The 13,813-nt window shown below is 41.5% G+C and overlaps 1 protein-coding gene across 13 annotated transcripts in view; it reads left to right on the forward strand.

The window, feature by feature from the left end:
- The window catches only part of CADPS2 (calcium dependent secretion activator 2), a 548,645-nt gene that overhangs the window by 73,937 nt on the left and 460,895 nt on the right, over window positions 1–13,813 (forward strand). For all 13 annotated transcript variants that reach the window (XM_045031264.1, XM_045031306.1, XM_045031338.1 and 10 more), the window contains exon 2: window positions 10,986–11,099. In XM_045031264.1, the coding sequence (XP_044887199.1) occupies window positions 10,986–11,099 (114 nt within the window). The remainder of the gene's footprint in view (window positions 1–10,985; window positions 11,100–13,813) is intronic.

The following is a 13,813-nucleotide window of genomic DNA, read 5'->3' on the forward strand; positions in this document are numbered from 1 at the left end:
TCCCAAACACCAGGTTCCAGTTTCTGGTAGCTATTTTTTAGACAAACCCTTAGCCCTTAGAAAGATGAGAATTTTGCCCTTTCCCACAATTATCCCTCCCCTCCCCCCGGTAATTGTAGTTACACTCACACACACCAGTCCTGGAATGGCCAAACAGAATCCAGGCAATTCTTCTTTCAGGAATCTCAGCCCAACACTGATGCCTGATTCCCAGACAGCAACTCTGCCTTCATCTCTAATTGGAGACATTCTCAAGGCAGAGAGCAAACTCTCTTGCTGCTTGCCATAGCATGTCTTTCCGAAGACCATTGTCTCTACACATAACCTAGCCCAATTCAAAAACTAACACACAGTATTTCTTCCCAAGACTGAACATTGACTCACAACCTAAGAAAAACTGAAGACTGTCATACTACACCTATACATTTCCTTAAGTTTTACCTTTCTTATTCATGAGGAGATGGCACGTACACAAAAGGTAGTAGCTACAAGACACTTTCACGACATCTACATACATGAAATGCTGATTTCACAGTGTGGAGTTTTGCAGGGAGACAAGGAAGAAGTTCTTTAAAAATATAAATAGCCTATCAAACAACCAGAAAGACCCTTCATATCACATTTTTCTACGTTCCTTATTTTCTGGTTCTACTCTTGTCCAGCAGTTAGCAGAGCTTGCTTCTCAGAATGCTTTTTCTCCCTTTTTAAAATCTTAGTTTCTATCTTCATAACATCCTCCACTGCCCCCAGTGAATATGAATTACCTGGTATTTTATGAGACTGTCTTCATTGCTTTATAAATTGGCTACTAGAGGGCACTGAAGAAGCTGTTGCCTGCAATTCTTTCTCTGCAAGTTCAACTGTTATTACGCATATCACTTGTGGCTTCTGCTAACTGCGGAATCCAAAGGTCTGTTTAAAGATTTAAAAAAAAACAACACTTGTCTCTATCTTGGGTATATCTCTTAAGATTCTGAAAGTATGGATGGTTTGACAAAACGTCTTCTGTGTTGTAGAGAGGTGCCCTAGACTGTGGAACAGGGTGGCAGAGGAGTAGGAGTTAGGTGGCACTTCATAGTCATCCATGTTGAATCGTCTGTGGAACAACACTAATGTAAAAACATTTAGATACTCACATTAAACGTCAGATCAAGTTGTTAAAATCTAATATTTCTTAAAAATTTGCTAAATTATTGCATCCTGTATGACAAAATAGAGATGTGATGGTACAATTTGAGTGGCAGCCTTTAAAGTTATTCCAAACCCAATGTGTTTTTTTTGTTTTTGTTTTTGTTTTTTTTTAAGTTAAAATAGGGAAATGATAGCAATATATTTACCTGTCAAATCATTTACGAAACCCAAGCACTTAAAGCAAGGAAAAGACATAAATCTTATGCTACTATTGCTATATAATAAATCCATTATTTTTAAAAGTATAAAGTATTGCATATTTCAGCTCACTAACAACTCTGACTCAAGAAGGTTTTGGTTTTTTTTTTTAATTTTTTTGTTACCTTTATTAGAGTATCTAAACTATCTATTGGAGGGCTTTTTTTGCCCATAAGAAAATATCAGTTAATATAGTTTTTCCAATTGAAGGACTATTTTTAGTTAAGTACTTACATAATTGTTGTTTCTTGAGAATAATCTTGAATGTCCAGTGCCCTATATTGATTTGATACAAGAGAGGGAATATTAGATTCTGGATACAGGATTCCCCTTAAAATGCTTGTTTTACTGGGGCATTATCCTGTCCCACCCTTCAAAATCAGCAGCAGGGTCCCTCCATTCCTTGATTTTAAATTGGAATCAATTAATTCTTTACAAAATAAAGCCAAACAAACCGAAGTTGGAGAAAATAGTTTGTAAACTCTTAATTTAGCCTCCTTGTCTGCAGTCTTTGCTTACATGATCACAAACAACCTTAACTCTGGCATTTTTTAACTTTTGAGCACTTGACTTTGCAACTTCTTTGTTATTTTAATGCAGATTTTGTGTGTGCAATTTCCTATGTTTTTAAGGGACTGTATTTGTTTTGGGTTTGTACAGCACCTGGAACAATGGGGTCCTGGTTTGTGACCAATCCTGGGAGCTATTGTAATACAAATAACTGAAAAGAAATCCATCTTGTTGCAACATATTGACACTGACGTGGGTCATCACCTGGGTTGGACCCTTTAGATGCCTGACACAAACTTCTGCCACTTGAGTTAATGGAGTAACAGATAGCAATAGTAAGTTGTCATCCTCTGTGTGGACCCGCATTAGAGGAGAATGGGAGACCTTGCCAGTGGACTTCAAAGATATTTGCTGATATCAAAGGAATCATGAGACTTGGGTTCCATTCTAGACTCTGGAAGGGAATGTGTTCTAGTCACCCCAAGCGTGACCCTCCTGTCCAAGTCTGATTTCTTCACCTAGCTGGTCTCAATCTACACTCATCAGACTCCTCATCCCAGTCTTCTTCCCCAGTAAGTCCTAATCTAATGCCTTCAAATTCCCTGCCCAAGCCTTCCCTCTCCTTCAGCACTCTCCAAGTCTTAATGTCTGGCTGTTCCCAGTCCCTATGCATCTTCACCCCACGTGCTCCTCATTCAATGTGTGTGTCCCCCCCAGTCTGCCCTCCAGTAGCACTTTGCCAATATTCCTCATCCTCACGTACTCCCAGTAATAACCTCCCTCCTCAGACGCCTTTTCCAATCTCCACCCCTCCTGACTCCTTTTCCTAGTTCCTTTTCCCAGCCGTTTAGTTCTCTCCCATTGCCGATAGGTCTCCTGTTCCTCTTCGCCTCTTCCCCAGTCCCAGTGAATCTCAGTTCTAGTCTCATTGCCCAGTTTGTCCCAATCTCCTTCATGACTCCTCATACGATCTCATATCCCCCCGCCCCCTAGGACCTGTTTCCCTCCCTGGCTCCCAGATCCCAATCTCCTTGCTCAGTCAGTCTCACTCCTCTGACCTCAATCTGTTCCTTCACTCCCACCGGCTTCTTGTCCCAATCTACTCTGCCACATCCCTCCACAGATCCAACACTTGTCCCCTCTGCATTCACATCAGGCAGGTTCCTCCTTCACCCTGTCGTGGTTCTCTGGGGAAGTGTATGCGGGGGTGTCATTGAGAGTACAGGAGAGACAGTCTCCCTTCTCTCAGTTCAGGTGCCTGGACCTGACGTGGCCCACAGCAACCCAGAAGTGCCATTGCAAGGAAAGTCCTGCTCAGTCCCAGGTTTGGAGCATGCATAGTGTGGAGGGAATCTTTGCGGAATTTAGCTGCTAAAATCTAAGGCCATGGCTACACTTGCAAATTTGCAGCGCTGCAGCAGGGTGTGAAAACACACCCTCTTCAGCGCTGCAAATTGCGGCGCTGCAAAGCGCCAGGACAGCGCTGGGAGACAGCTCTCTCCCAGCGCTGGCGCTTTGACTACACTTAGCGCTTCAAAGCGCTGCCGCGGCAGCGCTTTGAAGTGCAAGTGTAGCCATAGCCCAAGTCTCTAAGCATCTGTAAACTGTCTTTTTTTTTTTTAAAAAGGCTTATAACTTAGCTAAATTTGGGTTGATTTCGACAGGATTGGCAAAAGCCATGTTCCTGAAACAAAGGTCACGCACTACCAAATTTCAAGTCCTGGCTCCAAAGCATGGGGATGCTAAAGCTTTTCAAATAAAAGGTCATCTGAATTTAAAGCTGGCAAAACAATGTATTTTTTTTCCTGCTCTAGGTCTTGGAAATGGCTGAACTGTTTTGGCTGAAATTTTTGGGGAAAAAAAAAATTAGCCTGAGACAGACATCTGGCATGGACAACTTCAGCCCAATCAGCAATCTATAAGCAACTGAAAAAGTGGGAAGTGTCAAGGAACATAAATAGGTGGTGCTACCAGCCCCACCTATATTAAAATGTTACAAGAATAGTATGCATACTGTAACCGTGAAGGAAAGTTGTCTTTTTGCTGTTCTTTTCAGTCAAAATTAAAAAGAAATATTGTCTGTAGCTCTAAATAGACCAAGAACACACATTTCCATTTATTTTCTTCTGCAAAAATCCATGTGCTAGTGGTGAGAAAATATTCTGATTTTCTGTTACTCTTTGTTTTGGAAATATTGTGTTGTCACAAAGTCATAGACACTTACAAGTTCCATTAAGTGCAGTTTTGAGTCTTGCACATGTATAGTATAATTGCTGTTTCTTTGATATATCTTTCTTAATTTGCCACAAGATGGCAGTGCTTCAGAAGATTATTGCTACCTTGCCAGGTCTTTGGTTTTCAAAATTTCAGGTATATAGAATTAGCCATAGCATATGCTTATACCATATAATTGTGTGTGTGTGTGTGTGAGTGAGAGAGAGCGCGCTAGCCTTTAAAATTCACAAATCTTATTACTTTTGTGGCAATTAATTTTTTGTGCTATGATTCATGCCTTTGGATACCTCCAGCTTCTGCATTTTTTTGGGGATGTATTGATTTGCTCCTTCTATACAGCCAATTACAACCGAATCATAATGTCCAAAAAGAATTGTTGATATAAACTTAGGGTCTGATCCCTCAAAGCCTTACTTTGTAATTTGGTGAAAATGTTGGCAGACGTTGGTAACTGGATATGATGCATGAGGTAGGAATGCCTTAAGGTTTTCAAGTTTCAGAGTAGCAGCTGTGTTAGTCTGTATCCATGTCGAGGAGTGGACTCACACCTGCGGCGCCTCCTGCTGGTTGTCCTCAGGAATTAGCTCATTCCAGCGTCTGGAGCACCCTCTGCAGGCCAGTGATCCGCCTTCCAGCTACAGGCCCCCGTGTCCCTCCCAGGACGCCGGTGCCCCTTTAACTGGGTCTCCCCCTCCCAGGGGAACCCCCACCCCACTGTCCCCACTTTGCCTCAGTATTGGCTACTGCCCAGTCTCCATCTAGCCCCCTGTTCACTGGGGCAGACTGCAGTATCAGCCCCTCATCGTTGGCAAAGGGGTTTGGACCTGCTGCCGTTGCCTACTCCTGGGGTGCCCCCTGGAACCCCCAGTACCTCTTGGCCTTACCCTAGGCCGCAGCCTGGGGCTTTCCAGGGAGGAGCTCCCGAGTTCCTCTGCCTTTGTCCAGCCCTGCTCCACTTTAGGTACCTAGGTACAGGCAGAGGGAGAGTTCCTAGGCCTCTGGCTCACAGCCTTTTATAGGGGCCAGCTGGGCCTGATTGGGGCATGGCCACAGCTGAGCGTACTTTCCCCAATCAGCCCAGGCTTCTTGCCCCAGCCACAGCCCTCTCCTGGGCTATTTCAAGCCCCGCAGGGCAGGCGCAGGTAATCACTCCGCTACAATCCGCAAAAAGAACAGGAGTACTTCTGGCACCTTAAGGTACCTCCAGACTACCTGCTGGATCGGCGGGTAGCGATCGATCTATCGGGGATCGATATATTGCGTCTCGTCTAGATGCGATATCTTGATCCCTGAATGCGCTCCCGTCGACTCCGGAACTCCACCAGGGCAAGTGGCGGAAGCGGAGTTGGCGGGAGCCACGGCCGTCGATCCCGCGCCATGAGGGGGGAGGTAAATCGAAATAAGATATGTCGACTTCAGCTACACTATTCTCGTAGCTGAAGTTGTGTATCTTACCTAAATCCTCCCCCCCCAGTGTAGACCAGGCCTTAGAGACTAACAAATTTATTTGAGCATAAGCTTTCGTGGGTTAAAACCCACTTCATCGGATGCATGCAGTGGAAAATACAGTAGGAAGGTGTGTGTGTGTGTGTGTGTGTGTGTGTATACACACACACACACACACACACACACCATGAAACAATGGGTGTTACCATACACACTATAACGAGAGTGATCAGTTAAGGTGAGCTATTACTAGCAGAGGGGGGAGAGAACTGTTTGTAGTGGTAATGAAAATGGCCCATTTCCAGCACTTGACAAGGTGTGAGAAAATGTGTGTGTGGGGGGGAAATAAACATGGGGAAATAGTTTTGCTTTGTGTAATGACCCATCCACTCCCAGTCTTTTTTCAAGCCTAATTTAATGGTGTCCAATTTGCAAATTAATTCCAGTTCAGCAGTCTCTTGTTGGAGTCTGTTTTTGAAGTTTTTTTGTTGTAATATTGCGACTTTTAGGTCTGTAATCGAGTGACCAGGGAGATTGAAGTGTTCTCCGACTGGTTTTTGAATGTTATAATTCTTGATGTCTGATTTGTGTCCATTTATTCTTTTACGTAGAGACTGTCCAGTTTGGCCAATGTACATGGCAGAGGGGCATTGCTGGCACATGATGGCATATATCACTTTGGTAGATGTGCAGGTGAACGAGCTTCTGAAATTTGTTCCTCCCTTATCTTGACTCTGCCTCTTGGAGAATGAATAAACTGAAGCCCAGAATAGCTGGAATTCAGCGCTGTTCAGCTGTGAAGCAGTGGTTACTATTGTTTGGTATATGTATAACATTTACAGTATGGGCACTGTACAGAGAAGTATGATGACAGTCCATTCTTTCAGGATCTTAAAATCCAAGCAGACAATGTACAACTGACTGAAGTTTATTGCATGTCTCGTTAATTCTTGGGTTTTTGTTTGGGGCTGTGGGGGTAAAGACTTTTCAATCACCTAGCTTAGTACTTCTGAGTGGAACTACAAACTCAGAAAGAACTGTTTTAAGGTGAAGAGTAAGGAGTGATAAGAGTAATAAGGAGATGGTCCACATGTGAGAGCAAGACTCTAAGAAGAGGAGTAGATATGCGGCTTGTGCAGAGTCAAGGGGACAGGGAGAACAGAAAGGTACCTTTGGGCCAGTTTGTATAAATTATTGAAAGAGAGGACAGAAGAGCTTAAATTTGCAGTGGAAAGTGAGAGGAAGCCAATGAAGGGGATTGAAGAGGTGGTTGGATGACTTTTACAGCTGCATTTTGAAGAAACGGTGACCTCTTCAAAATCGTACAGGGTGGATGGCCACACTTTGCTGCATAGTTCCACCCATCCTCTCCTCCACTCTGTGCCACTGAAATGTTGATTAATGTGGAACCCCTTTATTTCCTGGGGCAGCAGCCCACGGACTCTTTGGCAGCACAGGCTGAGCAGGATCACAGTGCCTCTGGCAGATCTGAACCAGATTGTCAGTTTTGCAGGGATCAAACATCCTGCCACTTGTATGGCTGGAGGAAACCTCACTTCCCTGGCAAAAACTGGAAGAAATCCCCACAAGTTCCAAGCACAGATGTAGAAATAACACATATAAAGAAGCATCTGGCCCTTCATTTATTAAAGTGCAAAGGCTTAAGAGTGCATCTCTATACTGCCTGAATGAGGGGAAGGATGTAATAAAAACAGAAATAAAACCTTCAATTTTTCTGAATCTTGCTTTCACCTTATGTTCCTTTCATTTATCTCTCTCCCCTTTGCTGAGTGCTTCTCCTCACTCCCTCTCTGTTATATTTAAAAAAAATGTCTTGTATGTTCATTAGTACATGCTAATGAGGGTCTTCAAAATGAAAAGACAGACAGGAGAGGGAGGGGGAGCATACAGCAACCTCAGTAGTTTGAGGAATCTTTCAATAGTATGGGACAATAAAAATTCTTCTGTTTTTTTTGGCAGCTGGCCCAATTGCATCTCTACAAGTCAAACCAGTTAGATCTATTAAAATATGCTTAACGTGTTGTCATTCTCTCGGGACATTAGAGCTGAGAAATCCAGAAATTTATGTTGCAGTATTTCATCCATAATTTTTCTGTTTGATATGTCGGTAATAGACAGATAAATTGCGTAGAAAATACAGTCTGCAAGCAGGAAAAACATTTTTATAATTGTCCTGGCAGACAACCCACATATTCTAATAGAATATTCATCTGTCTATTTCCTAGCAGTGCTACATTGTCTGACTATGGAAATGGTTAGTTATCTTTAATCCCCTGCATAATAAGTACAACGTGCATACATTCAGGTAAAAACTCACATCATCAGGTATGCTTTGTATTTTCCACTGTCTCAGCTTCTTTCAATTTCTGTAGGAAAACTTTGACATAGGAAATGCATAACAGATGAAGGGATGATGGTTGTTTTCCCTAGGAAAGAAATAAAAACCAGGAGGCTTGAATCAGTTAACATATGAGAGGTAAAATATATAGTACTAGGAACAGAGACATTTGTCAACTCATGGTATGGATATCTTTAAGGTGTGGTTCTACGGATATACCAGTGAGTCATGTGAAACAAATATTTGTATTACTGAGTAGTAGGTGTGATTTGAAACACAGGCTGGAGATATTAAAAACCTGCAAGAATTGTGTTGGGAAGCAGGTGAAGCACTGTATATTTACATACACGGAAATATGCTGCAAATTTTTCCAATCTTTGTTGTCTGAGATGAAGCTTACCCTCTCCCCCGCCCTTGTTTGCATAGACTTCCACCAAAGTTTATATCTTGCTGCTAATCAGTTAGTATTTCTTCTGTCTGTAATCATTGCCAGTTTTCTATAGTTAGCTTACCCTTTTCCCCAAGTGTGCAGAGTTCTTCAGTTTTGAATTGACTCCTCCCTCGTTTCTATACACACTACTCTTTTTTAGATTTGTCCCATTCAGAAATCAATAAAATATTTGCTAAGTTTGTGTTGTCATTTCTTGTTGCAGAACAACAAATAGCTTTTACATATCATTGGGAGGTGAATTTTGTAGTAAATTGCTGCAGGTTCCAGCATACAAGTCATGGAGCCATGTGGTTGCTTAAATGTTTGAGGAATCTTGTCATGCTATAGCTTGTTAAGCCTCATCTGCAGTAAAGCAATTGAAAATTCTCATGGGTACTACCTCTGGTAGCAGTTCTTTGTAAAATTCCTTAAGTTATACACAACATTAATAAGATGAGCAGAGTTTGGTTCTCTCATTTACAATGTTGCAACTCCAGTGACCTCAATGGGTATGTCTATGCTGCGTTGTAAACCTGGATCTGCAGGACACTGGCTTGTGAACATCCACACTGTGCTGCTGATGCTGGAGTTAGTGAGTCTGTGATGATGCAGCAATTAATCGGGTGTTAATCAAATCAGTGTGTGTTGCTCCAGTGTTTTGCAGTTGGTTGCTCTCACTTGAAGTAGGCTAGCTTGAGTGGAGTTAACTCCAGTGTACTAATTCAAGCTAACTTTGGCGGCTAAAGGCAAGTCCTAAATGAAACATGCAAAATCTAAATTATTTTTTTATCTTCTTAGAAAAGTGGTTCAAAATGGAAACCTTTTTTTCCTGCTGAGTATTTTGCCAGTCATTATTATTTAGCAATTTCTAGCACTGTCATGTGAGATTTGGGATATTTCAGTATTGGCTTAACAAAAAGTTGGCAATAATTAGAAACTTTTGCAATAAATGATGCTGCGTGTTAAGTGTGATACACTGCACAGTACATCCATTAGCAAGCATTATTTTTTGGACTACAAAGTATTTGTGTTAGTAACTTAAAACAAACCATAGCTGCATACTTGCTTAACAAAGCAAGGTTAAAAAGACTGACTTTCTTTCAGTCAGCAGTGTTTGAATATTTTAATGATGAACTTCAAGTAGAAAAGTTAATCACAACTATTTGCTGTTTTAATCGCACTGTTAATAGAATACCAATTGAAATTAATTAAATATTTTGGATATTTTTCTACATTTTCATATATATTGTATTCTGTGTTGTAATTGAAATTAAAGTGTGTATTTTTATTACAAATATTTGCACTGTAAAAATGATAAAAGAAAGTATTTTTCAGTTCACCTCATACAAGTACTGTTGTGCAATCTTTGTCATTAAAGTGAAACTTACAAATGTAGATTTTTTTTTTTGGTTACATAACTACACTAAACAAAACAATGTAAAATTTTAGAGCCTATAAGCTCACTCAGTTCTACTCCTTGTTCAGCCAATTGCTAAGACAAACAAGTTTGTTTACATTTACAGGAGATAATCATAGAATATCAGGGTTGGAAGGGACCTCAGGAGGTCATCTAGTCCAACTCCCTGCTCAAAGCAGGACCAGATTTTTTTTCTCCAGATCTCTAAATGGCCCCCTTAAGGATTGAACTCACAACCCTGGGTTTAGCAGGCCAGTGCTCAAACCACTGAGCTGTCCAGTGCTGCCCACTTCTTAATTATAATGTCACCTGAAAGTGAGAACAGGCATTTGCATGGCACTTTTGTAGCCAGCATTTCAAGCTATTTATGTGCCAGATATGCTAAACATTCATATGTCCCTTCATGCTTTGGCCACCATTCCAGAGTCCATGCTCATGACGCTTGTGTGTTTATATTATTTAAAAAAAAAAGCGTTAATTAAATTTGAGACTGAACTCTTTTGGGGAGAATTCTACCTCCCCTGCTCTTTTTTCCCTGCATTCTGCCATATATTTCATGTTATAGCCATTTCGGATGATGGCCTAGCACACGTTCGTTTTAAGAACACTTTCACAGATTTGACATAACGCAAAGAAGGTACCAATGTGAGATTTCTAAAGATAGCTACAGCACTCGACCCAAGGTTTAAGAATCTGAAGTGGCAAAATTTGCAGATGATACAAAACTACTCAAGATAGTGAAGTCCCAGGCAGACTGCAAAGAGCCACAAAAGGTCACTCAGTTTTCAGCCGCCTTTGAAGTCTGAGAGTAAACCTATGGTTGTTCACTGAGGCAACTGCCATGCTGAGGGTCGAGTTGCTATTGCTGAACTATGGGAACTGCCACAAGGGGAGATACCCCCCCCCCATTTCTGACCAACCAGCATCACAACAAGTACACGAGGGATACACCAGTGGGATACACTAGTGCTGCTGGTATCATGCTAAGTCTCTGCTTCTGTACTTAGTGAATGTCCGAGAGCTGCTGCAGTTTGCCTATTTCTCATATCAGTCCCTGTCTGCTCTGCCTGGACTTTAAAGAGCCAGTACTTTGAGGGAGCCCATTTCTTTTCCAGTCCCTGCCCCCAAAAGGCCATTAGTTTGATGTTGGAAGGAGTTTTAACGTTGATACTAATAGCATTTACCTTTTTCTCCCACAGCTCAACAGACAGCAATTACAGATCCTTAAGGAGCGTTTCCAGGCCTTCCTGAATGGAGAGACACAAATTGTAGCAGATGAAGCATTTTGCAATGCAGTGCGAAGTTATTATGAGGCAAGTTGAACACAGTTTTCTGTGCTGTTTTAAAGTTAGTTCACAAGACTGTTCTTTTTAAATCCATTTACATGGAAGAAATTGTAAGGTTCCAAGCCTGAGAGCTCGCATACCTCTTGAAAACATTTTCTACACCGCTTTGCAATTTAAAAATTTTAAATCCACTGCCTGGGCATAAGAGATAAACTGAACTGGAAAATATCCACTTCTTTTGGGAAAACAAAACAAACACAAAAAAAAACCCCGGTGCTAAAAATCTTTCTGGCATGATTGATACCACTGGGTACTGCTATCTTTATCTCCATATGTCTAAATTACCCCCTTTAATCAAGGTTTCAGCTGTAAATTACCACCTTGAGATACATGTCCCCTGGCCTTTTAAATTTTTAGGGACAGTAGAGAATATCTTAGGGACAGACTGCTCTTTTTTCTTCCAGAAGGAATAATGCTGCCAGTGCAGCTATACCAAGTCTCTTGAATTCAGCTTGTGACTTCCGAGGGATTCTGTGTGGTTAACACCGCCAGCACCAGTTTTCACATGTGCTCTATAATTGCTTAAGGGAGATGCCCTTTTCTGGGGAAGATAAAAATGTCTCTCTGATGTCATAGGTAATGCATGACTGGGGAGTATATTTCTTACACTGTGCAGAAAGCAGCCACTGTGAATACAGCATTTATCTATAGAACAAAAAAGCTCAAATTTGCTCAGCATATCATCAAGGCTGCACATTTAAACTTGATTGTTATTTCTTTGTGTTTGCTTCCTAATTTCACTGTATTGCTTTGTTCTTTTTCAAATTACTCTCATATTTTCTTTTAGCATATTGTTGCTTTTTATTTCCTACTGATGTACTTCATTTATTGGGCTAAGACCGGGGCCGGCCTATAACATTTTGGCACCTGAGGCAGGGAGCTCAAATGATGCCTCCATGCACCCTTGCTTGGGCCAAAACTTTGAAAGATCTCAGTTCTACCTTCTTCCTGTTCTGTTTCTCTCATGGTACTGCTCTGCTATCTACCCCAGTAAAGGAGAATTAACAACTTAAAATGCCTTGTTCAAAAATTTTAAGTAACACTTACATTTGCTGTTCGGCGTTTGAAAGTTAACTTTTCTTGTCTGCGTAGAAAACCCTGGCATTTTTATCTGTTTGAATAATCAAAGTGGTGCTTTCTGTGCCTTCTTGGTTGCAAAGATTTGAACTATTTCCTGAAGGCCCACAGTCTGGGCCAGATCATGCTCTATTGAGATGGTTGCAAGGCCAACCAGCCTCTCCTGGGTCATTGTGGAGTATAGATGTGTTTTTGTAAACTTCAGCTTGGAGAAGCTGTGTTCTCCACTGGCAGCTGTTACAGGAAGTGTTAGAAGTATGCGCAGAGCAACCAAAGCATTTGTAAAGAGGGTGGTCATCTTATTTGTGCATGTGTATTCCAGAACAGCCTTTGGAGTTAATCCTGCTGAAATGTATTTTCAAAGGGGTTTCAGTTTATCACCTAAATCACTCGCATCAATATCGCGCATGTCATCATGTGTCAACACTGTCTCTAGTGCCCTGCATTGCTGGTGTAGGCCTTCTTCAAGTATAGTGAGGAGTTTTGGAATATCATACAACATCCCAAAATATACTGATGTGTTCCTTGAGCTGCATGAAATGTTCTTCAACCGACTGTATTGCACAATCTAGCGCCCGGTTAAAGAATTCAACTTTGAATTGTTGTTTGGGGTTTCTTATGGGATTATCCTGTGCCTCGTAATCAAAATGTCATCATCTTCGGTGACTCTTGTATTCTTGAATGGGTGGGAAAATAGCTTCAGTGTGAAGTTCCTCTGCCAGCTTCTGTGCACTCTTCAGGACTTTTTGAAATCCCTCCTCTGACCGGTAAGATTGTAGGTATGACTTTGCTTTGTCCAGTTGTTCCATTGCTCCAGATATATCAAGGTCCACACCTTGGAGTCTCTTGCTTACAACATTTATTTCAAACAGTGTGTCATGCCACAACGCTAAGCCACACAGAAATTTGAAGTTATGTATGTTTCTGGTGATTCCATTTCCCTCTGCCACTGTTCTCCCACAAGCAGTTCCTGTCATAGCATTATCCTCCATAATGGCAACTATGGCATCATCTATCTTCCCAATTTGGTATTTATTAGGCTTTATCACCTCCACTTGACTTTCCCATCATGTGGCACTCAGTGGTTTCAGTGTCAGAGAGGATGTTCCCAGATGTTGCTTCAAAATTTGCCATCAATGAGTTGATGCTGAGAAATACATAGATGCTTTGAATTACATAAAAAAATTCAGCAGCCTCACTAGAAGCTGATGCTGCATCACTGCTCACCAAGTTCAATGAATGAGAACTGCATGGGACAAAAAAAGCTCGAGAGTTTAACTCTTGGATCCGTGTCTGCACTTCTCTGTTCTTTCCTCTCATGTTGGCACCATTATTGTAGCCCTGACCTCTCATGTCAGCTATCGCAACTCCCGTATCTTCCAGCCTTTTAAGAAGCACATTTGTCATGCCAGCTCCTGTAATATCATCAATATCAGTAAATTCTAGAAAATGCTCTCTGACAGTCACCATTGCAGGGACATTTTCGCTAGGTTCTGTTGTTGTTACAAAACGCACCATTAAAGTCATTTGTTCCGTATGGCTGATGTCAGGTGTGCAGTCCAGAATAACAGAGTAATATCTTGCTGACTTCAGATCTGCCACAA

Source organism: Mauremys mutica, chromosome 1 (genome assembly GCF_020497125.1).
Source record: "Mauremys mutica isolate MM-2020 ecotype Southern chromosome 1, ASM2049712v1, whole genome shotgun sequence".
Classification (NCBI taxonomy): Eukaryota; Metazoa; Chordata; order Testudines; family Geoemydidae; genus Mauremys; species Mauremys mutica.